The sequence below is a fragment of the Colletotrichum graminicola genome (assembly GCF_000149035.1).
Source record: "Colletotrichum graminicola M1.001 genomic scaffold supercont1.64, whole genome shotgun sequence".
NCBI classification, from domain to species: Eukaryota; Fungi; Ascomycota; class Sordariomycetes; order Glomerellales; family Glomerellaceae; genus Colletotrichum; species Colletotrichum graminicola.
Window position 1 is genome coordinate 59,762 of NW_007361068.1, and position 27,972 is coordinate 87,733.

The following is a 27,972-nucleotide window of genomic DNA, read 5'->3' on the forward strand; positions in this document are numbered from 1 at the left end:
TGGGATGGTTTGTTTATAACGTGATGGTTGCCATCCAGCCGCCGTGGTCATGATCCGTTCCGGGTATCCATACCCGCCCCGGGTACCCATCCGTTCGTACCGGACCTCGGTACTAGGCCGGGGGCAGGTTTCCATCATGTTATTGCAAAGGGCGTGATGCTTTGTTTTACTCCGCTCTCTGTCGGCTATTGCAGCTTCACACCAGATCGCCAAAGGCCTTGTGCCATTGCAAGGCATTCTCCTGGCCCAATAAGCGGCCGGGCAAGTAGTAGTTTCCCTAGCACGCTAATCCGGACGGATAGCGCGTCTGAACGCATGCCATGCTTCATCCCCCGGCCCGTGGCGTCTGCCGATGTCTGAGTCATTCAAGCAAAGGTCGGAGGGTTGGTGGCTGAAGCACAGCGTGAAGACGTGACAGAGACAAACGCCGCGATGATAGCAGAAAAAGAAACGAATTAAACAAATACAGCTCCAGTAACCGTGCTTTGGAATCTTCATCTACCCACATCGAGGCTTCCATACTTGGACACATATGGCGCTGAGGCCGCCAGAAGAAAGAGCACGCCAGCCATGTCTGCGCCAGTCAAGCTGGCTCGACGCTAGGTCGGCTCACCTAGGCTGAGCCGAACTGGTGTTCCTTGATTGCCAGACGCCTTGGCGGCTACTACTGAGGCCCACGCGCGAGACACAGCCGCTGCCCCTATTCCCAACGGTCAACGATGCGCTTCTGATGCCCGTTCTGTCCCGAGAAACCCCCCCTCTTCTGCCCCCCTCTCCACGAGCAGCCTGTTCTCGCCGAGAAAGTCTTGGTTCTTGATAAACCACCTAGTTGCCCCGTCCATGAAAGCCAATGTCGGAGGACCGACACGTAGGTTCACTTCACCCAAGAGACGGACTTTCAGCCCAGAGGTTCAGCTGTCAGGGGTCTGCGCTACTTTGGCGCCATCGCGGCAGGGGGTGGTTCAATGCCGCAGAGGGTGGTGATTAACCTCCAAACCGTCACTTCTTCCTGCTCACGATGCGGGACTAGCTTGCTCGTGGAGGGTCAAAGGAGTATGTTGTGGCGTTGGGCACCTGGAAAAACGCTGCTTTCCCCGTCCCATGTCGAGTCAATCTTCTGAGATTTGTCTCTCTCTACGCCCCCATCTCTTGTCTTTCGACATCCTGGTCGGTAGGTTCGTCCTGTCTTTTGCGCTCTCCGTCGGTTGTCGTCATACCATTCCTTCTCGTCCCTCGATTCGCGGCTCCGTCCGATCGTGAGGATGGCGCGGATATCGATCCTTCTTTGGACGACAATTGTCTTGAGCCGTCTTGCGGCTGCTGCGAGTATCGTATACGTGACCGATCTATCTATATACACTCTGCTGGTGGGTTCTTTAATGCCTTTTTCTTTCACTCGTGGGCCAACTGGTGATGGGCTCAGTTACTCGGAAATACTGACCCATGATCCCCAGGCGCCATGCGCGCAGACGGCCCTCTCTTACAACATCTTCACCCAAACCTACTCGGCTTGCGGTGAGGCGCCGACCGATCTGCAGTCATGTATCTGCACAAAGAACAACAACCTTGCGGCCGTGTCGACGTCTCTCTCCAAGTCCATCAGCTACAGCTGCGGATCCACGGCCTCCGAGGACCAGACCAGCGCCGCGGCCGTCCTCAGCCAGTACTGCAACCCAGACGCGACCGTCGCCTTCGCGACGCCGACGACCAACATCGTCACCAAGTACGCTACCGACATTGCCGAGTTCAGCAACATGGCGCCGTGCGCCCAATCGGGCGTCTCGTACGCGCTCAGCTCCATGACCTCGCTCTGCCCCGAGCCGGCGAGCCTCATGGCGCCGTGCATCTGCACCCGGAACGATAACTCGGCGCGCGTGAGCCGGTCCGTGGCGTCTCTCGTCCGATACTCGTGCTCCAATGCGGCGGACGTGACGTCCGGTCTCGCGTTTTATGACGCGTACTGCGCCATGAACAAGGGCACCACTGCGTTCCCTCAGCCGTCGCCGCCTCCCGGGGACATGACATACTACATGACGGCCCTGACCCGGTACAGCGCGCTGGCCCCTTGCGCGCAGTCTGGCATATCGAACGCCATGTACTCCCTCACGAGCTACCAGTGCCCGGATGGGCCCAAGGCGCTGGCGTCGTGCATCTGCCTGAAGGATGGCGTCACGAACCTGGTGACGAGCACCATGACGTCCAACGTCAAGTACTACTGCTCTTCCACGGCGTCGGAGGATGTTTCTTCTGCTCTGGCAGTCTTGGACCTTTACTGCAAGGCTGCCAGGAACGAGGTGGTCGCGACTGTCCACGAGTCTAGTAAGGGAGCAGGATTATCGCCATGGCTCTAACGAGGTTTTGCTGACGCAGGTTCGACTTTAGTTGCTCAAACTTACGCAACGGCAAAGGCCGGTACTGCATCTGACGCTACCCAGTCTCAACCTACCAGTACAAGTTCAAGTGCTGCCGGCGGTAGTGCTGATAATAACGACACAAGCTCTGGGGGGCCCGGCCTTGCTGCTGTCGTAGGCGTGGTCGTTGCGGTGATTGGCGGCTTATCCATCACCGGTCTCGTTGGGTTCATGATCTACCATCGCAGGAAGAAGACGCATCCGAGGTTCCCCATAACCTCGACCATCGGCCCGCCCGAGATGAACGGTCCCCCCGAGCTGGGCGGCACGATGTTGTCGACACTGCCGCCAAAGAGCCCCCAAATGAGCGTCTCCTACACGGGGTCTCCCCGGCCGGACACGGTATCTCCTGTCGCCACTTCCAACAGCATGTTCGCGCCGCCGCCGCTGGGCGCGGAACTCCACGGCCAGGGGCGATTACCACACGAGATGCCGGCCAGCAGCAACAACCACGTCCAGCCTTCCGGTCAGTATATGCCGGCTGAGCTGCAAGTGCAACATGGACAGGCGCATTATACCCAAGGGGGATACTCGCAGCCACAGGGAGGTTCAGCGGTGGCTGAGGCGCACGGCCAGCCAATTCACCAGATGCCGGGCGGGCCGCAGCCAGTGTACCGGGTACCGGGACAGCAACAGCAACAGAAATGGGCAGAGCTGCAGGAGATGGGATGGCACGCAGGGCCGACGCCGGGATATTCGGAAATGGACGCAGGCCAGCAACGTAGATGAGACGAAGCAGGGCTGCGTAGGCTGCGGCGGCGACCTTGGCTTGGTGCGTCGATGAATGGGGTTTGCAAGACGTTGATACAAGAGTAATGGCAGTTTCGGTAGGGATACCAAGAGGCTTGGGGACTGGATTAGAAGTTGAGCATCATCGACCGCACATTGATTGCTTCAGTGGAATAAAGATGGTGGATCGTTCGTTTGTGTTGAAAGCGGTGCGTCTTGCAACTTCACACGACGGACTACCTGAGCTAGGATAGAGATGTGGCGGTGTATGGCCGAGACATGAATGTGTACTAGTATTGAGGTGTGGCGGTGCGCGCAGGTACGTATTCGGTGTGCATCGGTGTGTCTCGGTAAGCGAGCACAGTTGTACCTGCCTATACAGAGTATCTGTACCCGTACTCTGTATCCGTGCACTTTGAGCCCCACTTGATAGCAGAAGCTGCCGATGAGTCAGCCGGCTGATTGTCGGTGACGGACGAAACTACGTACCTGTAGCTCGAAGGCCCTTCCCCCCTTCCGATTGGCCGAAAACGGCTCTGTCGCCCATGGCTTCCTTCCCCGGCCTTCGTGGCTCCACTATGCACTGTGCACTGTGGCGCTGTGCTGGCCTGGAAAACATCCTCCAGGTCGCGCTTTCCTCCCAAAATCCTGCGATTTGTTTCCTGTTGACGCTAAACCGCCAAACTCACACCGAACCCCAAATTCCTCGTCCCCGCGCCTTTCAACCGCGTCTCCCGCCTCAGCCTACCAGGCGGTCTGAGGTTGATTTCTCACCTGTAGACGAGGGATTTAACCATTACCGTCTTCATCTTTGACATTGACTTGGTTTTGTGTTTGCTTTTGTCTGCTTCAGCCTCTTTCGACTGGCGAGGAGTGTGTGTGTGTGTGTGTGTTCGACGCGCAAACCAACAAACAACTCCCCATCGGCTACCAAAGATCTCGAGACACTCCCTTTTCGATGTCGACAACCAGACCTTGAAACACAATCACAATGGCAGCGGCGGTGGATGTAGCCTATGTGGCCGGCCACCTTGGCGTGCCCGAATCCACGGTTTCGACAGCCACCACCGATCCAACCCCCGAGCTGGTCGCAAGCCTTCTCGAAGCCGTCATTGCGAAAGCCCGCGAGCATGACGAGCTATACGCCCAGAAGCTCCAGGTCGACATCGAACTCGAGAGCGCCCACCACAGCGCAGAGTCTAGATGCCAGTCCTTCAAGGCCACTGCCGACAAGGCACTGAAGGACGTCGAGGAAGTCCGTCAAAAGCTAAAGGAAGAAGGTGCGTTGGCCATGCGCCATTGACTACGTATGCAGGTCTGCTTGCTGGACACCCTGTTAACTCTTGTTTTACAGAGACGAAGCGGCAAACGGTCGAGAATGAGCTTCAGTCGCTCAAGGCCCGTGGATCAGACCACGACTCTGAGCTCACTACCCTCCGCGACCGAGTCGAGTCCTTGCAATCCTCCAACCGCGCAAACATGGCCCTGCTCGAGTCGCGCAACGCCCGCGACTCGGAGCTTTCCGAGGAGCTGGCCAAGCAACACCAGAAGAACGTTCAGCTCCAGAAGGAGATCACCTCTCTGCAACAGGCCGTCCAGTCGGCCCAGGCCGCCGTCAGCAGCTCCAAATACCGCGAGGAATCTCTTCAGCAGCAACTCGACCTGGCCCGGCGCAACAGCGAGTGGTTCGAGACCGAGCTCAAGACCAAGAGCGAGGAAGCCCTCAAATACCGCCGCGAAAAGGGAGCCCGCATCGCCGAACTGCAACGACAAAACGAAGACGCCAAGTCCACCATTGACTCCATGAAGCGAACCGAACAACAGCTCCGAGACCGTCTCAGTGCCGCCCAGGCCAAGGCCGAAGAGGCTCTAACAAAGGTTCAGCAGCAGCAGGAAGCCTTTGCGCGTAGCGAGGAGAGCTACAAGCACGAGATTGAGAGCAAGCAGCGCGTCGTCGACATGACCAACCAACTGGCCGACAGCCACAAGGCCCGCGTTCAGACCCTGGAGGGGGAGAAGGAAGCACTCAAGGAAAAGCATGCAAACGAAGTCAGACGTCTCCAACAAGAGCTCGAAAGGGAGAGGGAGAACTGCCGTGCCCTCGAGGAGAGAGTCGCTCAACTCGAGGCCGAGCTTGACGAGCTCCATGCTCGCATGGAGCAGGCCCCCCCTCGTGGCTCGACACCCACCCCGCAGACGCCGCGCATGAACGGCTCGTTCCTCGGCAGACCTGCCTCTCCTTTCGCCACACCCGCCTCGGCACGAAGCAAGTCTGCCATCACCGCAACCCAGGCCATCGACGAGCTCTACAAGGTCAAGGGGCAGCTCGCCGGAGAGAAGAGACGCAACCAGCAGCTCGCCGAAGAGCTCGACAACATGATTGCCCTCTTGGAGGCTAAGACACCCGAGATCGAGGAACTCCAAAACGAAGCCGACACGCTGCGCGCCGAGATCACCAGGATGTCCGAGCTCTCCCAGACGAGCTTTGAGGAGCGCGATGTTGCAAAGAAGAGCGCAAGGAAGGCCGAGGGTGCCCTGGCCAACGCCCAGGCCGAGTCCAAGATCCTCCGTACCCAGATTCGCGATCTCAGCACACAGATCCAGATGCTGGTCTTCAACATGCACGCACGCGAAAAGGGCCTGGAGCAGCTCAGTCGCGAGGAAACGATTCGCCTGGAACAGCTGTCTCGGGGCGAGGTCACCGAGGGCGCTCTCGCCGACATGTCCGACACCCACCAGTTCATCACCCAGAAGTTTGTTGTCTTCAAGGACATCCAAGAGCTTCAGGCCAAGAACCAAGAGCTTCTGAGAGTCACCCGGGAACTGGCGGAGCAGATGGAAAGCGAAGAGGCGGTCGCTGCCAAGAGCCAGGCCGTAGAGGACCACCAGGCCGTCGAGCGCCTACAGCAGGAACTCGCCAACATGATCGACGAGACCAAGTCCTTGAGAACGACAATGGAGAGTTTCAAGGCCGAGCGTGACATGTTCAGACGCCTCCTCCAGCAAAAGGCCACCGCTGGCGAACTCGCATCCATCCTCGGCTCCGACGACGGGCAGCGCCTGCCGCTCGCTAGCATCGAGAACGGGGAGGGTGGCGATGTGTCCCCCCACGACGCCCTCCGCGCACTGCAGGTCGAGTTCGACACGTACCGTAACGACGAGGAGTCCGTCCGCCGATCGTTGCGCGAGCAGATTGACAGGCTCTCGAGCGAGAAGAACTCCCTTCAGGGCGAGGTTGCCAAGATTTCCAGTCAGATCACTCTCGCTTCCGAACGCTACGAAATGCTTCACTCCAACTTCGTCGCACTCCAGAGCGAGAACAAGGAGCTTCAGAAGCGCAACCAGTCGCTGTCCGAGGACTCCATCAAGCACGAAATCCGAACCCAGCAGGTCGCCGAAGAGCTCATCGACGCCAAGGGCTTGCTCGAGAGTGTTCGCAACGAGGCCGCAAACCTCAAGGCCGAAAAGAAACTGTGGAAGGACATCCAAGACCGCCTTAACCAAGACAACGAGAACCTCATGCAGGAGAAAACACGACTCAACAACCTCCTGGCCAGCCAGCAGTCGATGCTGAACGAGCGCGACATTTCCGAGTCGGAATACAGACGAAAGGCACAGTCAAAGATTGACACGCTCGAGCAAGAACTCAGCAGCACGAAGCGGAAGTTGTCCGACGAGATGGAGGAGGGGAAGAAGCTTCAGCTCAGGAAGGAGTTCGACGCACGCGAGTCGCAGAAGCGAATCGACGAACTCTCCAACAGCCTCAGCCAAATTCGGGAGGAGCACGTCGCCGTCAAAACCAGCCGTGACCATCTCCAAGCGAGGGTTGACGAGCTCACTATCGAGCTCCGCAATGCCGAAGAGCGGGCTGGTCGCCTTGCACCCAGGCCTACGCCCCGCCCTGGCACCATGGCGCCTCCCACCCAGACCGACCAAGAAACTGAGGCCGAGGTGCGCGAGCTCATCAACGAGGTATCCGACCTCAAGAGAGAGCTCGACATCGCCAAGTCTCAGCTCGAAAACGCCAAAGAGCAGACTGAGCAGTACAAGCAGCTCAGCGAGCAGAACGAGGAAGCTCTGTCCGAGTTCACTGCCTCTCAGGAACAGTACAGGGAGGAGATGGAGGCCGCTCTCACAAGCAAGGACGCCAAGATCAAGGAGCTCGAGCAGCGTGTCGAGGACTTGTCCACCGAGCTGGCGAGCTCCAACAAGGAGTTGTCCCACCTGCGCGACTCCCAGGCCGAGGTTGCTCGCAAATACGAGGACGAGAAGACAATCCTGGACGAGGAGATCAAGCGGTTGAAGGAAGAGTCGGAGCGCCACGCCGAGGCCGCCAAGTTCCACCAACAGGACCTCCGTGCGCAATCCGAGATCACGGCCAAGGCCCAGCAAGACTACGAACACGAGCTCGTCAAGCATGCCGAAGCTGCCAAGCTCGTCCAACAGTTGCGCACCGAATACAACGAGCTGAAGAGCCAATCTGCAACGCTGCGGGCCGAGGCCGAGTCTGCCAAGGTCGCCCTATCTCAGAGTGAGAGCTCCTGGGAGGAGAGGAGGCAGCGACTGGAGCAGGAGATGTCGGAAATCAAAACGCGCCGTGACGACGTCAACGCCCAAAACAAGCTGCTGCATGAGCAACTGGAAAGCATCACCAAGCAGTTCTCTGCGCTCAAGGAGGGCCGCAACGCGTCTGCCGAGGATGCTGGCAACAATGCAGAAACCGGCAACGACAGCGCGGCCGACGGCCTTCGCGAACTCAACAACTACCTCCGACGCGAGAAGGAGATCTTGGAGGTCCAGTACGACCTCAAGGTGCAAGAGTCCAAACGCCTCCAGCAACAACTAGAGTATTCTCAATCCCAGTTGGATGAGGCCCGTCTTAAGCTTGATCAGGAACGCCGCGCACAAGCTGAGAGCGGCCAAGCATCCATCGCCCACAAGGATCTCATGGACAAGCTCAACGAGCTCAATCTTTACCGTGAAAGCAGCGCTACGCTTCGCAACGAGCTTGCTCAGGCGCGCACACAGATATCCGAGAAGAACGCCAAGATCGAGGAGCTAGAAGGCAAGGTCCAGCCTCTCGAGGCTCGGATTGAGGAACTCCAGACCCAGAAGGGTTTCCTCGAGGAGGAAATCAAGCAAGTCCAAGAGGATCGCGACAGATGGCAGAAGCGGACCGAAGGCATTCTCACAAAGTACGGCCGTGTTGATCCTGCCGAAATGGAACAGCTCAAACAGACCATCAATGAATTGCAGGCTGAGCGCGACGCCCTCAAGGAGTCGGAAGCTCCTCTGCGGGCCGAAATCGAGGAAACCAAGCAGCTGTTGGAGACTGAGCGAGCCAACTGGCAGAACACCCGTCAGCGTATGACGGAGCAGTTCAAGGAGCGATCGCGGAAGCTTACCGGCGAGAAGAACGATGCCATGACGGGGCGGAACGAGGCTATTGCTGAGAAGGATGCCGCTGTGGCCGAGAAGGATCAACTTCAACAGCAACTCCACAATGCCAATACGGAACTAGAATCGACGAGGCAGAGACTACAAGTGTCGACGCAGCAGCGTACCGAGTTTGAGCAACAGATCCAAAGCTTCCAGCAGCAAGTTCAGAGGCTTCAGCAGGATGACCAGGCTGCGCAAGCGCAGCCTGGTGCTCAAGGCGCCCAGCCCCCCACCGATGCATCGACCTCAGTGTCTACACAGGTCGTCGCCCAGCTGGAGCAGCAGCTCGCCGAGATGCGAAGCCAGCTGGATGCTGTATCTGCACAGAAGGCGGCCGCCGAGCAGGAGCTCGAAAACCTCAGAACGCAATTACAGACGGTCACGTCCGAGAGAGACCAGGCTATCCAGGCGGCGCAACAGGCTGCTCAGTCACAGACGCAAACTGCACCCGAGCCCACCGGCACCAACAACGCAGCAGCACTTGCGAACGGCACGAACGGCCTGTCCGACGAGGAGCGCAAGGCTTTGGAGGATAGGGTGGCTGCTGCCGAGGCCAAGGCTGCGGAATGCGAACGCAAGGCGAACGAGCTCGAGGCAAACATTACCCAGACTATCAAGGAACGTTCAGACAAGATGAGGAACGCGTTGAACGAGAAGCTCCGCCAGTCTCGCGAGAAGCTGGACGAGGAATTCAGGACCAAGTTGGAGCAGGAGAAGATCATCTGGAAGGCCGAGAACCAAGCTGCCGCCGCTCCCGGCCAATCCGCGGACGGTCAGCCAGCCGTGCCTGCGACGCCCGTCAAGCAACAAGACCCTGAAGCAACCTCGGCAACGCCAATGACTGGCACACCCGCCGGGCCAACCGACCTGTCTCAGCTCCCCGACGCCGAGATCCGGAAGTTCCTTTCCACGAACCCCACAGTGCGCAGCATCATGTCGTCGAATCTTAGGAAGAAGCTGGAAGAACAAACTGCAAAGGTTAAGAGCGAGACAGAAACCAGCTTGAAGGTCGAGTTTGAGCAGAGAATCGCAAGCGCGCGGGAGGAGGGCCAGATGCTGGCTCAGAAGAAGTCTGCGCTGCAAATCAACATGAAGGACAACCAAATCCGCAGCGCCAACGCCAAGATCGAGGTCGTGGCTACCGCAGCAGCCAAGACGCCCCAAAGACCTGTCGGGGAGGTGTGGGAGGAGGCCAAGGTTGCCAAGCCAGCTCCCGCAGCGCCTCAGACAAGCCCGGTGAAGCCCGCTGGCAACGCTCAGCCTACCGCACAGCCTGCCGCACCGCGCCCGTCCATATCAGCCCCTTCCGGTCCGCCAGCTCAGGCTGGCGCCGCTCCGAATGGTAAGTCTTACGCAAAGGAAGAAGCGAGGCAGATGACAAGTTCTGACTGTTTCCAAGCTGCCCCCAACGCATCCACCAACCAAGCTCCACCGCCAGCCACTGCACCTAGCGGTATTCCTCCACCGGGTAGTGGCCTTCCGCAGAAACGACAAATCCCCGTCCCCGGGGGCGAGAACAAAGCAGCAGCAGCAGCAGCAACCAATGCTCTTCCAGCAAACCCGTTTGCCGCCGGCGCTGCCAACGGTACACAACCTCAAGCTAACCCCTTCGCTCAAGGGGGCCAAGGGCAACAGCAGCAGAATCCTTTTGCCTCGAGCACTCAGGGTGGGCAGGCTGGCCAACCCGGCCAGCAAGGCCAAGCGCAACAGCAGCCTGCTACTCAAGGCCAAACAGCCCCACGTAGCGGCATCCCTCTGCCTGGACGCGGTGGCGCTGCTGGACGTGGCCGCGGTGGCACGTACGCCGCCGGTAACAGGGTATCAAGCGGTGGCGCAGAGAGAGGTGGCATGGCGGGACGAGGAGGAGGACGTGGTGGCAGAGGGGGCAACAATGCTTCTCTGAACCCCGGCGCCAATGACTTCCAGCCCGGAAACAAGAGGCCAAGAGGTGACTCCGAGGCCGGCGGAGGCGCGGGCGCGAAGAGGGCGAGAGGGGGTGGACACTAAACGTCGACTGGGGAGGGGAGATGCGGATGTTGGAGATGATGTGGTAATGGCGGCGAGGGTTGTATTTCACTCAAAGTCTGTATCGATATGACGGGGGGAAGCGGCGAGGTTCAAACGGATGGATGAAAAGAGGGCAGCCCCAAATGGTCTGCAAATTGTGTATAGCCAAGACATACTCTACAAAATGAATTCTCCTATGTCATCAAACGCTTTACGGTCAATCCCCTCATCCAGGCGTTTCGTGTTATCCTTTTACGCTCTATGGTGCAATACCTAGTTGAATGGTCGAGGACTAATAATGACAAGCCTACTACACTTGGCCAAAGGTGGTCTAACACAGCCGAAAGCTAGAACGAGTTCTCTTCACTTCGGGCGGCATCCTTGTCCTCGCGACCGCTGTTGCGTAGAGTGGATGAACCCACTCGCTAGACAAGGATCCCGAGAGCACCTGGCCGGTCCTCTATGCCCCTTCGCCCCCCCTCCCCCCGCCTTCCGGCCCGTACCGTCCACGGATCCGGTCCGCTCCACCAACTCCGGTGTGCCCGGCCCCGCCGTGGAGTAAAACCCCATACAGAAAACCTACCTGGGGGGCAGACCAAGAGCGATGAACCCGGTCATAGGAAAGAGAACCAAGGCATAACGCTTCACGTCTGAAAGAGAATCGGTGAGGAGGTCCTTGGACTGATCCCGGTCACTTATGGTTGGGCTTCGTGTTTCTTGGGTTTAGTGTGACATGTCAAGACGCCCTTAAGTGATCTCTCCCTAATCACAGTGAGCTCAAAGTGCGGGAAGATGGCCGGCTAGGCAAGCCTGTATTGAAGCTGTGACTGTCTAGCCTGATTTCACTAATTCGGTGTCTGGAAGCTCTATCACCCGCCGGCCCTTGGCCATCAATCAAGTGACAGAAAGCCTAGTAGAGCAACTGGTGAAAGACATATAACAGCTAGGGCTGATGTGCCGTGACACGAAAAATGGCATTTCCAATTCAATCTGTTGCTTGTATGATCTAACTGTGCTTTCTGTCGTCATTGCCTAGTCCCAAACAATCATTGCACGACCCCTGTTATGTTGAGGTGGAGTTCCTCCAAGAAGCCCAGTTGATATAAACAACGAATCATATATTTGTACTGAATCGAGTCTTATCCGGAAGTATGCCTTGCATTGCATTGTAACACTCAGATAGGCACAATCTGATAAGCATTTGGAGGCGTCAGTCGACTCCCTCATTTACACCAGCCGGACGCATTTACACATTGCAACCCTCTGTCATATCATATCAAGCTCAATCATCGGAGACTCCTCCGCCACCGGCCTGGCCTTATCTGGCCGTTCCATTCCACGCTTGACAACTCCGAGCATGCCCGGTCAGCCCTCCAATTCCGAAGCAACAGTATCGCTATCGGCCATTTATGCGGAGGCCGCAGGGCTCTATCATGTACGAGCAGTGTTGGCTCGCAGCGTGATCGGCAGTTCTCTGGCCTTTCGGCTTCTTCTTTTCCGTACAGAGATAACAACTACCGATGGCCAGCCTACTAACCCCCCAGTCACCTTCCTGCAACGGGATGGTCTATGGGGTGCTGCCGTGCTCGATTGGCCAGAGCTCAACGCTCACGGTCATCATCCCATACTTATCAATGAGAATGTCGGGGAACATGCGATTGTATCCACGTATTCACCCCGGTTCTACCGTGGCACATGCGTCATAGACCAACGGCAATCTTCGGACATGGATCATGGGCTATCGTTTGCTTCGACCATAAGAGGTTCGGTGTAACCGTCTTCTCGATCGATAGAGCATTGAGCCCGGCCTACACCTTCAGGTCCGACCAGGTTTCCGAAATGCCTTCCAACGAGAAGATGGACGTCGAAAGGGCCCCTGTGGCTCTTGACAGCCAGCCGGAAGTGCTGGTCGGCGAGGTCAAGGACATCCACAACGCCGATGCCGCCCTCGACTTCCTACGGAACAGCGGCGACGTCAGGCCAATGACCGCCGGGGACGAGCGAGCGCTGAAGCGCAAGATTGATTGGCGCATCGTACCGCTCATGTTCGCCTGCTACATTCTCCAGTACCTCGACAAGACCCTGATCAACTACGCGAACGTCATGGGCCTGCAGGCCGACACGAATATCGAGGGTGACCAGTACTCGCAGCTGGCCATGATCTTTTACGTGAGCTACCTGGCGTTCGAGTTTCCCCACGCCTGGGGCATGCAGAGGTTCCCCACCGCCAAGTATATCGGCATCATGGTATGCTTGTGGGGTGCGGTGTTGGCATCCACCTCGGCTTGTCATGATTGGGCCGGTTTGGTTGCGACGAGAGTCCTCCTTGGTGTCTTTGAAAGTGCCGTTGCACCTTCGCTCATTGTGATAACGACCATGGTAAGAGCTTTTTTTGTTTTCTTTCCCATCGTCTCGCGGTCTAACCAAACAACTGATGACATGGCGTAGTGGTACAAACGACAAGAACAGCCTCCCCGTATGGGCATTTGGTATCTCGGCACAGGATGCGGGACGATCGTCGGCTCTCTGATTTCCTTCGGCTTCCAGCACTATACAAGCTCGAGCTTCACTTCTTGGCAGATCATGTTCCTCGTCTGCGGTTTGATCACCATTGCCATTGGCGTCACGGTGGTTCTCGTCCTCCCCGATAACCCCATGAGCGCTCGGTTCCTCTCCCAGGAAGAAAAGGTCTGGGCTATTGAGCGTCTGCGAGAAAACCAGACAGGCGTCGAGAACAAGCACTTCAAATGGCCGCAGTTCATCGAGTGCTTCACGGACGCGCAAACCTACCTCCTGGCGCTCATTACCATCGCCTCGAACGTTCCAAATGGCGCCATATCGTCGTTTCAGGCCACCATCATCAAGGGGTTCGGGTACACTTCCAAGGAGACGGCATTGTTGTCCATCCCGTCGGGCGCGGTCAGCATCGTTTCTATTCTGGCAGCAACAAACGTCGCGGGCCGTTTCAACCAGCGGGCCATCAATATAGTCTGTCTCCTCGTCCCCGGAGTCATCGGCGCCGCGCTCATGGCTTTCCTCCCCGCCGACAACAAGGCGGGCAGGCTTATCGGCAACTACATGACGAACTGCATTGGCGCGTCACTCCCTCTTCTCTACTCCTTGGTTGGCGCCAACTATGCCGGGCATACAAAGAAGGTGAGCACAAATGAGGGAAAACTGTCGGCCGTTACTGACGCCTTACAGGTCACTATGAATGCCACCCTGCTCGTCTGCTTCTGTATCGGTAACATCATTGGACCTCTAACCTTCACGGCCGAATCCGCCCCTGAATACGTTCCTGCAAAAATTGCAATCATTGCTACATGCTGTTTGGCCATTCTCTTCACCTTGACGCTGAGATTCTACTACATCAGGGAGAACAAGCGACGTCAGAGACTTGCGGAAAACCAGGAGCTTGGACACTTGAAAGATGTCGAGTTCAGTGACATGACCGACCGCCAAAATAAGGAGTTCAGGTATTCATTGTAAAGCAGAACTCATACCTTATTAGGTTATGTCAGCCGAAAGCCTCTCTGTGCTAGTCGGCATTCTCTATGGACTGGGTTCCTTAGTCGTCAAAGCTCACGTTATGTAAGGCAGTGTCTGAAACATTTCAATCTAACATATAAACTTTCGATTTTTATAAAATACGTCGTGATATTGTGCGTGTTGCCCGTATAATTCAAACCTCATATGATCAAGCCAGTAATCGATCAATTGTGTATCAACGCCTTATGTCTCTACCGTTCCCGTTCCTGTACCCTATGCCGATAAACTCGGCTGCGTTTCTAGATCAGTTTTACTGCCGCTTCCCGTTGGGCGGGGAAATCACAATCGTCGCTGGTACTTCTTCGTCGTTTGCGGCCTTGTTGGGCGAGTTTCTCTTGAATAGCCCACCGATCCGACCGAAACCCCTCTCGAGGAACTTGTACACCACGACAAACGGCTTGCCAACAAAGGCCGCTACCCTTCCGAACCAGGCGTCCGGCAAAATGCGGACTAGTACACCCCAGGGGAGGGACATGAAAGCAACGACGATGGAAATCGCCCACTGGGTGCCGTTGAGACCACCTTCCTTTATCTCGAAGACGCGTCCGCCCACGAAGACGATGCCGACCTGCAAGCCGATCATCATGATGTTGATGAAGATGAAGAACAAGTTGCGCTGGACGCCCTCGAGCACGTTGAACTTGTTGTCCAACCGTCTGTTGTTGAATTCGTTGAAGATTTGCATCCACACAAACGTGTTGAAGATGAGCGTGTCGAGCTGAAGCATCTGATCCTCGTTACTTCTGTCGTAGTTCAGAATCTCGGGACCAGCGAAGTATAGCACGAGGGTGATGATGAGTTGGAAGATTGCTTGTCCGATGATCATTTTCCACATCTAAGATCCGACATGTCAGTCAAGTTGTCTGTGCTCCGGAGTAAGTTGCAACTTACGTTGATGGTGATCAACGGGGCATCTTTCCTCTGCGGCGGGCGGTCGAGAATCTTGTCAGTTGGGGGATCCGTTGCCAGCGCGAGTGCTGCAAATGTATCCATGATAAGGTTGACCCAGAGCAACTGGAGAGCTTTCAGGACAGGCTCCATATGGGGGTCGTACATGGCTGTGATGAAAGCCAGCACAACTGCTGTGATGTTCACCGTGATTTGAAACTGTATTCGTACACTGGTCAGTCACTCATATCTTGGTTGGACAACGGCTGGAAAGCCGGGAGGACAGGAACCGGGCCATCCGCAGCCGAACAACGTGGACTCACCTGCAGGAATTTCTGCACTGCATCGTTGACTGCACGACCCCACTTGAGTGCGGTTACAATCGAGGCAAAATTATCGTCCATCAGGACAATTGCAGAGGCCTCTTTCGCGACCTCGGTGCCGGAAATGCCCATGGAAAAGCCGACGTCTGCTGCCTTCAGAGCCGGGGCATCGTTTGTGCCGTCCCCAGTAACGGCGACCGTCTCTCCGAGTGCCTTCAGTCTTGTGACGAGAATGCGCTTGTCCTCGGGGGATGAACGGGCCAACACCTGTAGCTTCGGGAGAATGGCGTTCATGTCTTCGTCGGAAAGCTTTCGGAAAGCTGGCCCTTCCAAAACCACCCCCTGGGATCCTATGAAGATGCCACACTCTGTCGCGATAGCTTGCGCCGTGACGATGTTATCGCCTGTAACCATTCGGACGGTAACTCCGGCATGTTGTGCCTTTCTGACTGCTTCGGGCACACCAGCACGCACAGGATCCTGGATTCCGACGATTCCAAGGAACACCAGGTCAGAGGCATCCAACAGCGATTCAAGCTTCACGTGCCCATCTTCAGAGGGCATGTTTGCGGGTGGCCACTGGGGAAAGTCCTTGTACACGAGGCCAATGGTGCGGAGGGATCGACGGGCATATGAGTTAATAGTCGCATCCAACAACTGTTGCTCTGCGGAGGTGAGAGGCTCCTCGGCCAAGGTCTCGAGGTCGGCCTTGGATGAGCAGTGGCGAAGCATGATTTCGGAGGCACCCTTGACCAGAAGGCGGTAGCCCTTGGAGGCGTCCCGAAGTTTGATGACCGCCGCCATGCATTTCCTCCCCGAATCGAACGGAAGCATCTGCACAACCTGCTCGTTGGCGCGAGCCTCAGCAAGGGATTGGAGCCCGAGGTGGTCCTTGGCGAGCTGCAGGAGGGCTGTCTCGGTCTTGGATCCGATGAAAGTCGATCGGCCCTCCTCCTGGCCCTCAAAGGCCGTCGAGTTTACAGCAACAGACTGAACGATGAGTTCCTTTGTTGCTCGGGGTACAGCTGCTGCCCAAGCAGACACGTGTGGAGAAGAACCGGAAGACTTTCCGTCGTCAGATTGAGCGAATGCCGTGAAACTGCTAGTGGAAAAGGTACCAGCAACGACGGTCATTTTGTTCGTCGTCTGGGTTCCTGTCAGCTTCTGTATAGTTCCAAAAAGGCAAGCAAAATCAGGTCGGTCCTACCAGTGTTCCTGTCTTATCGGAGCAAATTGTTGTCGCATTACCCATTGTCTCGCAAGCTCTGAGCACACGAACCAAGTTGTTCTCTTTCAGCAGCTTTGTGGTGGCAAACGCCAAGGCCAGGGTCACAGCGAGCGGCAAGCCTTCGGGGACTGCCACGGCGATAATGGCAATAGCAACCACGAGCAGGTCCATGAAGGTCGATGCTTTGTCCGCGGGCAGCCTGTCGTCTCCGGGAAGGCTGGCCACGAAACGGAACAGCAGGATGAAGAACATCAAGGCAGACGCGCCTCCGCCAAGCTTAGCGATGGCGATGGCTAGCCGTTCGAGCTTCTTCTGAAGAGGCGTGGCCTCGATATCGTAGCGTACCGACATCATGATTTTGCCGAAGCTGCTGTAAACACCGACGGATGTGCAAAGGTATGTTCCCATGCCTTTGGTGGTCAGCGAAGCCACGGTGCTAGGGACTTGATAGCAAACCTACCTTCAAGAACCTTTGAACCGGAGATGATGAATGGGTCCAGATCATCATGGTTGCCGTGCTTCGAGTCCAGGAGCTTCATGACCTGGTCGCCGGCAGTCTTTTTGAGCACATCGGACTCTCCCGTCGCCGAGGATTCGTCGCACTTGACTTCATGGCCCTCGATCAAGATGCCGTCTGCAGGTACCATGTCGCCAGGCTCGAGGTGGAGAACATCTCCCACAAGGATCTCGTTGACGTTGATCATGACCGATTTGCCGGATCGGATGACCTTGACCTCGCGATTATCCTTCTTTGTGTTCAATCGGACAAACGCCTTTTCCTTCTGCCAGTCGTTGTGGGAACCGACAATGACGACGATGATGACTGCTCCGAGGATCGCGACGCCTTCAACCCATTCGACGGACGCCGGTGCTCCCGGGCCTCTGTCCACGCCGAGAGTTTCATATAAGCCAAGTGCCAAGGAGATGACTCCAGCAACGGTCAAGAGAATAAGTACCGTCTCGTTGAAAGCGATCCACATGAGCTTCCAAATGGACTTGGGTTTCTTCGGAGGAAGCGCATTGCGACCGTAAACCCTGGTTCGGTCGACGAATGATGTTGCGGAGGAGGGAATGTGCTTTTCCGGAGAAGAAGCCGGCTTGCTGTTGGCGTGGCCTTCGACGGCCTCGTTGAAGCTGATGGTGGATCCAACACCCGTCTCGTCGACGCTGAGACCGCTCCGAACGTCGGTTTGAATTCCGCGGGCAATTCCTCGCAGACCACCGAGAGCTCGGAACGCGGAGAGCGACTTGGGGTTGAGGAGCTTGTTCAGCTGCCCGGGAGAAAAGGCGAAGGGGTTGTTCTCGACGCGGAAATCGTTCTCGGTGCCCGGGTCCGGGTGCAAGGCAGATTCCGCATCTTCAAGATCGGAACTTCCGGCGACAGTACTGGGGGCAGCCGTTCCGGACGGCGTGAGAAAAGGGTTCGTCCCGTCAGGAGTGATGGTGTCTGCATCACTGGTCGCCCGCGAACGGGCGTCCGCATGTGTGGGGTTGGGGCTGAGGAAGTTGTCAGCCATCATGAAGGAGGATCATGTACAGACTGGCAGATAAGAGAAAGTGCTGTCGAGCCCAGGAGCAAGACGAGCCGAAGGAGCGGCGCCTAGATATGAATACCCGTTCGAAGGGCATCTTTTCGTCAACAGCTCACTCGGAGCTCAAGCATCTACCTATGTCCATGTCCATATCGATCATAGCTCTCCACTTTCCGAAAGAGCGGCAAAAAAGAAAGTACCTGAACCCCCGGCAAGAGCAGCACTGCCACGATTCAGGACACAATCGTTAATGGCATCTGATAAGCCTGGGGGGCAGGAGGTGAACTGGACCCGGGAACCGTTCTGACAAGCTTAAACGAATAGGCATTATGGGATGTGTGTGTGGAGGGAGGGGGGGAAGACGATCCGCTGGGACGTAGTTCTAGCCCACCTTAGAAACGACCGAACAGCACATGATGCAGGCTTGGCGGTTTAAGAGGGGATTCATAGAGCTATTAGTCGACGACGATCAAGGAGAGCTTCTCGGGGTGGGTGTGAGAGGTGAGGCTCGAAGCAAACAGGAAGGAGGAAGCGAGGGAAGATTAGACTAGTCAAAGATTGGCAAAGACCCGTTCAGAGACAGGGGTGGGACGAGGGATTTTTGGGCAAAGAATAAGCGGCTGGTCATCAGGATGTGACGAGTTTTCCTCTGCCAAGAGGAAGGTTTAGACGCATTTGACAGGCTGGAAATCCAGATGGCGCGGGACTTGCTTCTCCTTTGGCACCGGAGACAGGCCAAGAAGTAAGACACACGAAAGAGGGGGTGCAGATTCCCGTTCGACGAGGGGCAACGGGAAAGTTTTGTCGTCGCGCCGCCGGCGCCGGAAACACACCAAGAGCTTCGGATAGCAGGTCAGGGGAGCACATGTACGGAGTAATACAACCTCGCCAAATCTTTCCCTGTCATTGCCGCGCCGCGAGATCCTGCCTCTACCTAATCATATCGAGTGGAGTGCAATTCCCTTCTCGGTTGAGTGTTTCCGGCCTCTCGTTGGCGGCCGTTGGGCGGATGTAAGCTCCTGTTTCTCTTCCGCCTCGTTGTTCCCGTGGGCGCCTTGACACAAGGGGCAAGATTCTATGTTGCAGAGCTGGTGAATTGTGTAGCAGTCAACCTCTTGGCTGTAAGCCATGTGTTGTGTTTATGCGTGAAAACTTTTCTGTTTATAATTCATGACTCTATCTTAAGGCCACTTTAACGATTAAATAATGGAGTCGATAAGACAGTTTCTAACATGCACAGCCTGACCAAGAGCTTCACGAGGTCTAGACTCAGAACCTTATGTTAGTTGGCGTTTACACCGATGACGAGATCCATCACGGCAAGTCGGAGGCCCGTCAGGCATAGAGGCCTCCTTTCATACCGACCGAGCTCGCGCAGACGGACATCATCGCGACCAGCAGCCAAGCTTTTAGTTACCCCGTGGTTCCATCGGACCAAAGCATGGCCCTGCAAATCTTCCTTTTTGGACGGTTCTGCAGAAGACGTTGATTCAATGCTAGTGTACTCCTTGCTCGGAAACTTTTGCACCCGATGCATGTATAACCCCGGAAAGTGACTGGCAAGTATTAGCGCAGAACAACCATTGAGTGCCTTTTTGGTGCCCCTCAACAGGAACGTTGGGGGCCAGCCCCCTCTGCTTGCTTGTGTCTGCACGGAAGACTGACCGCCTCTTATAGCGGATCGCGTTTATGTCGATATTAGCCGTAATTATACATTAGCAATTACGGTCCCGCTTTTTGTCATCACTGCTTTGGAGTTCCTCTTAGCTGCGTAGATGGAGAAAAGGTTAGAAAAATATGGTGAGAGGCCAGCGGAGGTGCTTGGCCAAAGGGCTGGCGGATCGTTGATAAGCACAGCTACATTTACGAGGTAATCATCTGTTAAGACGTGCATTACAAGTCAATTGTGCACTGAATTCTGTTGTGTTTCTTCGATTCAAAGTCGAAGCAAAAATGTCGCAATTAGAAGTTGGACATGCCCCTCTGCCAATATTGATCGAATGATTGATTGTGTCTCTTGTCGCTTGAACAGTGCCTTTGTCTTTCGGGTATCTACATTCCGCGCGATTCATGCAATGTGCTTGAATGCAGCGTGTTAGTAAGGCATGGATGGTATCAACCCACGATCAAAACATATCTTGCCATGCAAAGACATGAGCCATATCCTAGAGCCTCTGCAGTACCGCCAATCCTCTAGCAGCGAAAGCGTACCCGCGCGTTAGAGTGGGGTATCCATACGACACACTCGACTGCGTGAGAGTGTGCACCTAAATCTTGAATCTGCCCTTCGTTGAATATTAACCAACTTGCCAACAACAACAACAATTGCAACTATCGTCAGCTTTAAATAATTGTTATATCAATCAGTTGAGCTAATTGAGAGCTATCCAACATGCCTAGTTTCAACCCCGATACTTGTCCGAAGGCTAGGCAGGCTGTGTTATACTATCTGGGCTCGCTGGCAAACTATCTAGTTTGCCGCAGAATACTATGGTATCCTTTACTTGGCCGCTCAACACGAAGTCGCCTATATTAAGGCCAGCACTAAGGACAAAAAGGGCAAACTGAAGTCTGCTACTAAACTGCTTAATATATTGCTAAAGTCAGATACTGCCCCATCACCTAATCGTCGGCTACGGGCCCTATTGCAGGATGAGGAGGATGCCATTATGGTACGTAAGAACAAGAAGCAGGAGAGTGATACTGATAAATCTGTACGTCTGCTCTAGGCTACTGAAATGAACTATACAGAAAGGCTGAAAGTGGCTTACGCCTTGCCGCTCATACTAGAGATAGAGAGGTGGTTACAGGAGCAGCTATAACAACCATCCGGGCAACAACTATCCAAGCAAGAGTCTAACGATATACAGTTACCAGAGGAGGTTAACCCTTTTGACAGACAAGCAGACTTTATATCATTCAAGGATTTACAGCACTAGCGAGGTATAACTATATCGCTAGACATATGTACCCAGCGGTTGCCTCCAAAAGAACCTTGCAATGATAGGTACTAGCGAGGTAGATATTAGAATATAACTCCCCTACATAAAAAGGAGGCAGTAAAAAGCAGGGCAGATTAACATACAACTGCTTAGGCAGCAGATAGGCTATATAGTCGGATAGGTCAACCCGAAGGCGGAGTAGCATTATCGCGGAGTATATCCCCTACAACACTCACTGTTACTAGGCGTAGGATTAAAGTGCTCCCATCGCGAAAACGTTGATTATAAAAAGATTAGCATCGTTATATAGCTCTTAGCTATCTGAATCAACTGGCGTAGAAAGCTTTTGAAAGTGACGAGACTTGCAATTGTTGTTGTTGTTGTTCATAAGTTAATTAGAATTCAACGGTGAGGGCATATTCAAGATTTAGGTGCAGACTCTCGAGGTAACAAGTCTGCTGCTGTGTGGGCCCGTGTCACTGTAGCGGACGAGTATAGCAAAGCGGGGTATAGTTAATCCCACAAGACGAGTTGAGAGGCTAATGAACCACAGGAATCTATCGCCGGCCTAATCACAACCGTAGCCAAGAACTAGCTCCGGTGCATATTAGCCTCCAAGCACGCTATTGATTGATGATGACTTTCTAATCGCTAGGAAGCTTCTAAGAGCCAATCCGGATAGATCATGCGCTCATTTTCCGACTTTTATGAGGCCGCTTTTGAATCTTCCTAGCAACGTCGTTGTGCGATCCTATGATGATGTGGCTGATGTCCTCTAGCAGAACGTCGTTGCCCCCTCTGACTATTGAACACCGGGGAATAATACATATACAAACGAATAACACAAGCATTGACAGTCTTCAAAATTATTGCGCTAGTAGCCATATACCGCTGTTCGTACGAATCAACATTGATGCGCACTATCCGGTTGTAGATAGTCATGCGGTGCAGCCGTCTCGCAAATGCGTTACTGGTTAGTGTGTAACTTTCGAACATGGACTCGAGGATTATAAAAGAGCCTTTGGTCACCTTGGTGGACTGCTCTAATCTGTGCTGACTGTTTCGACCAGATGCACAGTTGCCCTTGGCATAGGCAGCCGACTCGCATCTCATTGGTTTAGTCTTGATCGAACCTATCACGTTGGCGCGGTGGGAAAATTCAACGAGGCCTTCAGCTTACGATTGCCAACGTCACTTCGTAGTCATCTCGGTGGCCTGTAGCCGATCCCACTCGACGATATGCCATTATGCAAAGCTTGCAGCCGCTTGGATCTCGGCGATCTCTTAGACGAAGACGACGAACTCCAAGACCTGGTCCTACACGACTCCCTCGCCGTACTCAAGGAGAGCACCACATCCTGCGACCTGTGCCGACTCTTTTTCAGCTCTATCACGAACAAACTCCGAGACGAAGGAGTTGGTGTTGACGAGTCGACTTGGAGCGACCCCAATTCACGGGTCATCCTACGCGGGATCCGATACCAGGATGAGGATTACTTGCCTAGCGGTCTTTTCTGGGTCAAGGTTCGTTGCGACACCCTCAGCCCCAGAGCATACTCTTATTTCGGTCTTTATCCCGAAGAGGAAACACAAGGGTTAGAGGGCGCGATAATTGGGAGACTCATCAAGCCCCCAGAAGAGCAGATCAGTCTTGTGAACGACTGGGTTACGTCTTGCGATAGGGTTCACAAGGGCTGCCATTCAGATCCTGGCGCGTTGCCTACGAGGGTCGTTGACGTCGGCCTCGATGGACATCGAGAGCCACGTCTGGTTGTCACTGGTGGAGCGGCTGGTCGCTACGTGACTTTGAGTCACTGCTGGGGTTTGCATCCGGTAATCCGCACAACTAGCGAGACCATAGAAGACCATCTCAAAGCGCTACCGCTAGGAAAGTTGCCCCAAACTTTCCGAGATGCGGTTCTGATCACGTGGTCACTTGGTATCCAGTACATCTGGATCGATTCGCTCTGCATCGTCCAAGACTCGACAGAAGACTGGGAACTGGAGAGCGTCAAGATGGGCACGATCTATGCGTCTTCCTACCTAACTATCGCAGCTTCGGCTTCCAAAGACTCGACCGGCGGCTGCTTCAGGTCTCGCAGTACGTCTACAGATGTCAAGGTTAGGTTTACGGTGCGCGATTCGGGGGATCCACGATCGACCTCGGTCTTTGTCCGACCTCGCCCTCGAGATTTCAGTCACCTTCCGATGAGCGCCCTCCATAGTCGTGCCTGGGTAACACAGGAACGTCTTCTATCAGCACGGATGATCCACTATGATACGGATCAACTGCTATGGGAATGCCGGGAATCTCGTCTGACAGAGGATGGAGTTCCTGTTGGTGCCTTTGGCGGTGCAGGAAACGCGGAATGGGACGAGCGTCTCCATTTCTCATACCCCTTTTCTCAAAGCCGCTCCAGACCCAACTTTGTCTGGGACTGGTATGATATGGTGTCAGCTTACACCAGCAGAGGCATTACGAAGTCTTATGACAGGCTACCCGCCCTCTCCGGCCTCGCAAATGCCATGGAAGAATGCACCGGACAGAAGTACGTGGCAGGGCTGTGGGGATTTCACTTGGCTTATGGCTTGCTGTGGCGCCGGAGTGAGCAGTGGCTTCGCAAGCCTGCGGATGGTTATCGTGCCCCAAGTTGGAGCTGGGCTTCTTTGGAGGGCCGTGTCTATATGCCAGAAATTGCGACCATGGCGCCTTACGGGAATGAGATGGAGATCATGATTGACATTGTAGATGTCCACACGACGCCCCTCGGTCTAGACCCACGAGGAATGCTACGGTCTGGATGTCTAAAGCTTAAAGGGAAACTGAAGGTTGCTGATTCACGTGTCGACCCCGCGACTCCCGGCCACAAGCGGTTTCCAACATATCCAAAAGAATTGGCCATCGACTTTCTCAATTGCAATGACGAGATGGTTGGTCTGGCATATTTCGACGAGAAATACAGCGGCAAAGAGCGGTCTCTACACTACCTACAGGTGGCACGAAAACCGATGGAGCCGAGTCGCTGGCATGGATTGCTCTTGGAGCCAACAGACGAGAAGAATCAGTTCCGTCGCGTTGGATTCTGTCGCACCGAAGAAATTCCAAGCCGGGACTGGTTCGCGGATGCTGATGAGGAGATAATCACGATAGTCTGATCTGAGTTGTGACAAGATCAACATGTGTAACTGTGGCACGAGCTTTTATCAAGACTCCAAGAGATCGATAATCTCCAATCAGGATTCAAGTACCATGTGTGCCGCTTGTGACTGCATAGATGGCCGTTCCAAACTCATCCAGGTCCTCTAGCCATGCATCTACCCTACCACGTCTTTTGCTGATTCCTTCTTTGTTCAGATCTTCTGGCATAGGCCACAGTTCGTCTATGCGCAGGCCTCCATCCGGCCACTCTGCTAGATGAAGGTCATACTTGTTCTGCCAGTCATGGCGGTTTCGAGATTCCCATAGAGACTTACTTGCTGGTGCGAGCAGTCCACGCAGCTCGGTGGCGAGGTGCGTCGGGAGTCCATCGTGAGAAAGCAAAGCACTGTCAAAGAGACACATTGTAAAGAGAGTCCTCCGTTTTGCCTCAGCTACTACCCAAGACTCCCATGTGGGACGGGTCCCCTCTTGTTCGGCCACGCAGACCAGACCCTTTTTTGCGGCTGCGCATGCCAGCTCCTGTGTGTTCATCATGCCTTGCGATAGGAATGGATAGTCTTCTTGTGTGAGTTGAAAAAACAGGACCAGGGAATAAATCAAGTGTGCTTGAAAAGTTGCGAGCAGAGCCATGTCATCCACCGTTGGGTGTCGGTCAAAGAGTTTCGTCATCTCATGTTGCAGAATCTCAGCTGAGGCCTTGAGACCCCTAGTAACCGACTCGTTGCATACTTGCTGCAGGACGGAAACACAGGTCGAAAGAGGGATGCTTGACTGTAGGCTCACTTGAGACCAGTGAACAAAGGGCGGGACTTTGCGGCCGCGAATAGTAGAGTTGGCGTATGATTTCAGAATTCTGTGAATGAATGCTGATATGAGAGGGGTGTAGCTTTTCGTCTGCTGGCCTGGCAACGGGACGAAACTATTCAACCATCGATTGGCGATGTCGTCGGCGTTGATGGGGCATGTCAGCTCAAGACAGGCGAAATCCAGCTCATCTGCTCGACGGGTACTCGATGCTGCGGGAATGCCGCTGTTGGCAGCTGGTTGTCCCTGTCGATGCCCAGGAACTTGACATGTACCCGGTGTCGAAGCATCTTCTCCTGTTGCCGTTTCTACTCGCTCAGGGTTTGAAGGAAACCGGAGTGCCTCAGAGAAGCCTGGCCTGTGAAAAGCGGTCTGTTGAGCTGCTTGGGACGGGAAATTTGCGCTTTCTGTTGCGATGCCTGTTGCTGCAGAGCCAAGTATGACCTCGGACTCGGCTCCGTCGGAGATCCCGGTAGTGCCCGGTTCAGATGGAAGAGACGCCTGGCTTTGGACGTAGGTGCAGGCAAGGCCCCGTTTTCGACACCGGGAACATATCCTTGCTTTCCGGTCGCACTTGATCTTGGACGTGGCGCACTGCTGACAGGCCTTTTGTCGAGATGTTGAGTACCTTGTGGACCGCATAACTGAAAGCCGACATCAACGTTACGAGCAAGTGATCCCTGAACCGGCGTTGCGAGCTGGTCAGGCGACCTGGAGTTGTGCCAAGAGAGGTGAAATTGCATCCGGAACGCGACTCAGCATCAGGCACAAATTTCCCCGCAAATACTCAACCAGAGGCGGGGGAAGTTGGGGTTTTACGTAATTTAGACAAAGGTCTCAAGGACCCGTTGGAACCACTGACGAGGGTGTGTTTAACACTAAAGCAATATGATGACTCTGGGCACTAATTAGTTGATTGGCTTGGGTGTGAGGAGAGACACAGGGACATGTCTTTTGGATGACAAGGCAGTTTGTCCAGAAAGCAGACTCGAGTTTGAGTTGACAATAGTTGTCATTGTAACGGTAACAAAAGTAGGTATCATCTAATCACAAAAAGGCTTTTACCACATCTTCTCCCATGTTCTTCGGAGAACCGACATCTGAGACAGTCTCTGCCTTTCCACATCCTCAATGCCGCCCTCTTCCCAGTGGCGGCATTCGGCATCGACCTCGGCCTTTCCGCTGATGAGGTCGGCCTCCTTGGGCTGGACAAACTTGGTCTTCTTCAAGACCTTCCAGACGACAAAAGTGAAGATGCCGAAGATGAGACCAAAGTAGGAGGTGATGAATCCTCGCACGCTAAAGGGGTAGAAGTTGTCGAAGCCGACAAAGATGAGGGCGAGGATGCCGAGGAGCAACGCCAAGGCGGGGAAGTAGGGGGTCAAGGGCGCGAGGTAAGGCAGCGTCTCGGGAGGGAAGTTCTGGGCGACGCGGGCGCGGTAGAAGCCCATGTAGGTGATGAGCATGAAGGTGTAGGTCATGATCAGGGCGGTCGTGGTCAGGTCGACGAACCAGAAGAACACCTCGACGGCGGAGTTGGATGAGACGAGGAAGGTGACGCAGGAGATGAGGGTGACGATGAGGACGCAGTAGATGGGGACACCAGCGGACGTGCACTTGAGCAGGAACTTGGGAGCCTGGCCATCGCGAGCAAGACCGTAGAGAGTGCGGGACGTGGAGTAGAGGTAAGCGTTGCCGCAAGACCTGGGAAACTGTTAGCGTCCTTGGCGGACTTTTCTTTTTCCTTCTGTCACCGGAGTGAAACTTACCATCCAGAAAGCAAGATGAAGGCGTTGATGATGTCGGGGAGGGCCTTGATGTGCAGGTTCTTGATGCCAATAACCCAGGGCGAAGCGCCAGCGCCGGGCTCGCCATTCTCAATGGCGCCCAGCAGACCAGGGTCGCGCGAGCTGCAGATGATTCCGACGCAGAGGACGCCCACGATGTAGAAGCCGACGAGGCGGTAGAAGATGAGCTTGGCGACGCGGGGGATGGTGCGGCGGGGGTTCTGGATCTCGCCAGCCGCAAGCGCAATCATGTCGGGGCCGGCAATGGTGAAGGCGGCGTAGATGACAACCTTCCAGAATCCCAGGAAGCGTCCGGTCGAGCCGTCGGTGAAGTAGGCGTGTATGTGGTTACCGTCGCCCCAGTTGCGGAATCCGTACGCGTCGTTCGTCGGGTTGCCGCCGGACATGGTGATGAGGGTGATGAGGCACAGGCCGACGAGCAAGACGACCTTTGTCGAGGCCATGATGAACTCCGACTCTCCGTAGTACTTGACGGCGATCAAGTTGACGGCGACACACGAGATCATGGCGACGGCGATCCAGGCACTAGGGTTGATATCCGCGTTCCAGTAGCTGATGACGGTGGCCACCGCGCTGTACTCTGTGCACACCAACATGAGACCGGCAAAGAAATACGTCCATCCCATGGCGAAACCAAGAGCGGGGTCGACAAAGCGAGAGGCGAGTTCGAAGATGGTGCCGCGGATGGGCAGGTAGGCGCACATCTCGGCCACAGACAGGTTGAGGGGCCAGATGAAAAGCAGTCCCCAGAAGGTGTAACCGAGGAGGAGCGAGAGAGGGCCGGCCTTGGAGAGGACACCGCCGATACCGACCTTTACAACCGTCAGCTTTCCGTCGGACCGTTGCAATTGCAAACCGAGCTCGGAAGAGAGGAACTCACCCAGAGACCCGTACCGATGGAACCTCCAATGGCCATGAGTTGGACATGACGGGGACTGAGACCGCGCTGGGTCTCGCCGTACTTCTGGGCGACGGCGGCGCCGTCGCCAGACATGACCTGGCCGAGCTTGTTGCTGTTGGTGCTGTCGGCACGGCTGAGGCCGACAGTCTTTTCTTCCGTCACGGATGCCATGATGATGGCGTCGCGTTGCGGCTGTTTTTTTGATCCGAGGGGCCCGACTGTATAGAAACGGATGTCGTCTGAGCGAGGTC

The 27,972-nt window shown here is 55.2% G+C and overlaps 7 protein-coding genes across 7 annotated transcripts; 4 read left to right on the forward strand and 3 right to left on the reverse strand.

The window, feature by feature from the left end:
• Window positions 1-1,262: 1,262 nt before the first annotated feature.
• On the forward strand, window positions 1,263-3,140 carry GLRG_10638 (uncharacterized protein; the record flags this gene model as incomplete). Its single annotated transcript, XM_008101323.1, has 3 exons — window positions 1,263-1,367; window positions 1,455-2,319; window positions 2,383-3,140. The coding sequence occupies 3 exons, from the start codon at window positions 1,263-1,265 to the stop codon at window positions 3,138-3,140; spliced, it is 1,728 nt and encodes a 575-aa protein (XP_008099514.1).
• Window positions 3,141-4,131: 991 nt separating this feature from the next.
• GLRG_10639 (TPR/MLP1/MLP2-like protein) lies at window positions 4,132-10,586 on the forward strand (the record flags this gene model as incomplete). The annotated part of the gene is made up of 2 exons (XM_008101324.1): window positions 4,132-4,420; window positions 4,495-10,586. 2 exons carry the CDS (start codon window positions 4,132-4,134, stop codon window positions 10,584-10,586), a joined length of 6,381 nt encoding a protein of 2,126 aa, XP_008099515.1.
• Window positions 10,587-12,425: 1,839 nt separating this feature from the next.
• GLRG_10640 (major facilitator superfamily transporter) lies at window positions 12,426-14,075 on the forward strand (the record flags this gene model as incomplete). The annotated part of the gene is made up of 3 exons (XM_008101325.1): window positions 12,426-12,965; window positions 13,035-13,742; window positions 13,791-14,075. The coding sequence occupies 3 exons, from the start codon at window positions 12,426-12,428 to the stop codon at window positions 14,073-14,075; spliced, it is 1,533 nt and encodes a 510-aa protein (XP_008099516.1).
• A 310-nt stretch (window positions 14,076-14,385) lies between these two features.
• Window positions 14,386-18,091, reverse strand: GLRG_10641 (calcium-translocating P-type ATPase; the record flags this gene model as incomplete). The annotated part of the gene is made up of 5 exons (XM_008101326.1): window positions 14,386-14,970; window positions 15,027-15,242; window positions 15,347-16,492; window positions 16,554-16,984; window positions 17,035-18,091. 5 exons carry the CDS (start codon window positions 18,089-18,091, stop codon window positions 14,386-14,388), a joined length of 3,435 nt encoding a protein of 1,144 aa, XP_008099517.1.
• Window positions 18,092-22,287: 4,196 nt separating this feature from the next.
• GLRG_10642 (heterokaryon incompatibility protein) lies at window positions 22,288-24,204 on the forward strand (the record flags this gene model as incomplete). Its single annotated transcript, XM_008101327.1, has 1 exon — window positions 22,288-24,204. One exon carries the CDS (start codon window positions 22,288-22,290, stop codon window positions 24,202-24,204), a length of 1,917 nt encoding a protein of 638 aa, XP_008099518.1.
• Window positions 24,205-24,289: 85 nt separating this feature from the next.
• On the reverse strand, window positions 24,290-25,654 carry GLRG_10643 (uncharacterized protein; the record flags this gene model as incomplete). The annotated part of the gene is made up of 1 exon (XM_008101328.1): window positions 24,290-25,654. The coding sequence occupies one exon, from the start codon at window positions 25,652-25,654 to the stop codon at window positions 24,290-24,292; it is 1,365 nt and encodes a 454-aa protein (XP_008099519.1).
• A 419-nt stretch (window positions 25,655-26,073) lies between these two features.
• GLRG_10644 (amino acid permease) lies at window positions 26,074-27,892 on the reverse strand (the record flags this gene model as incomplete). The annotated part of the gene is made up of 3 exons (XM_008101329.1): window positions 26,074-26,716; window positions 26,782-27,632; window positions 27,701-27,892. The coding sequence occupies 3 exons, from the start codon at window positions 27,890-27,892 to the stop codon at window positions 26,074-26,076; spliced, it is 1,686 nt and encodes a 561-aa protein (XP_008099520.1).
• Window positions 27,893-27,972: the final 80 nt, after the last annotated feature.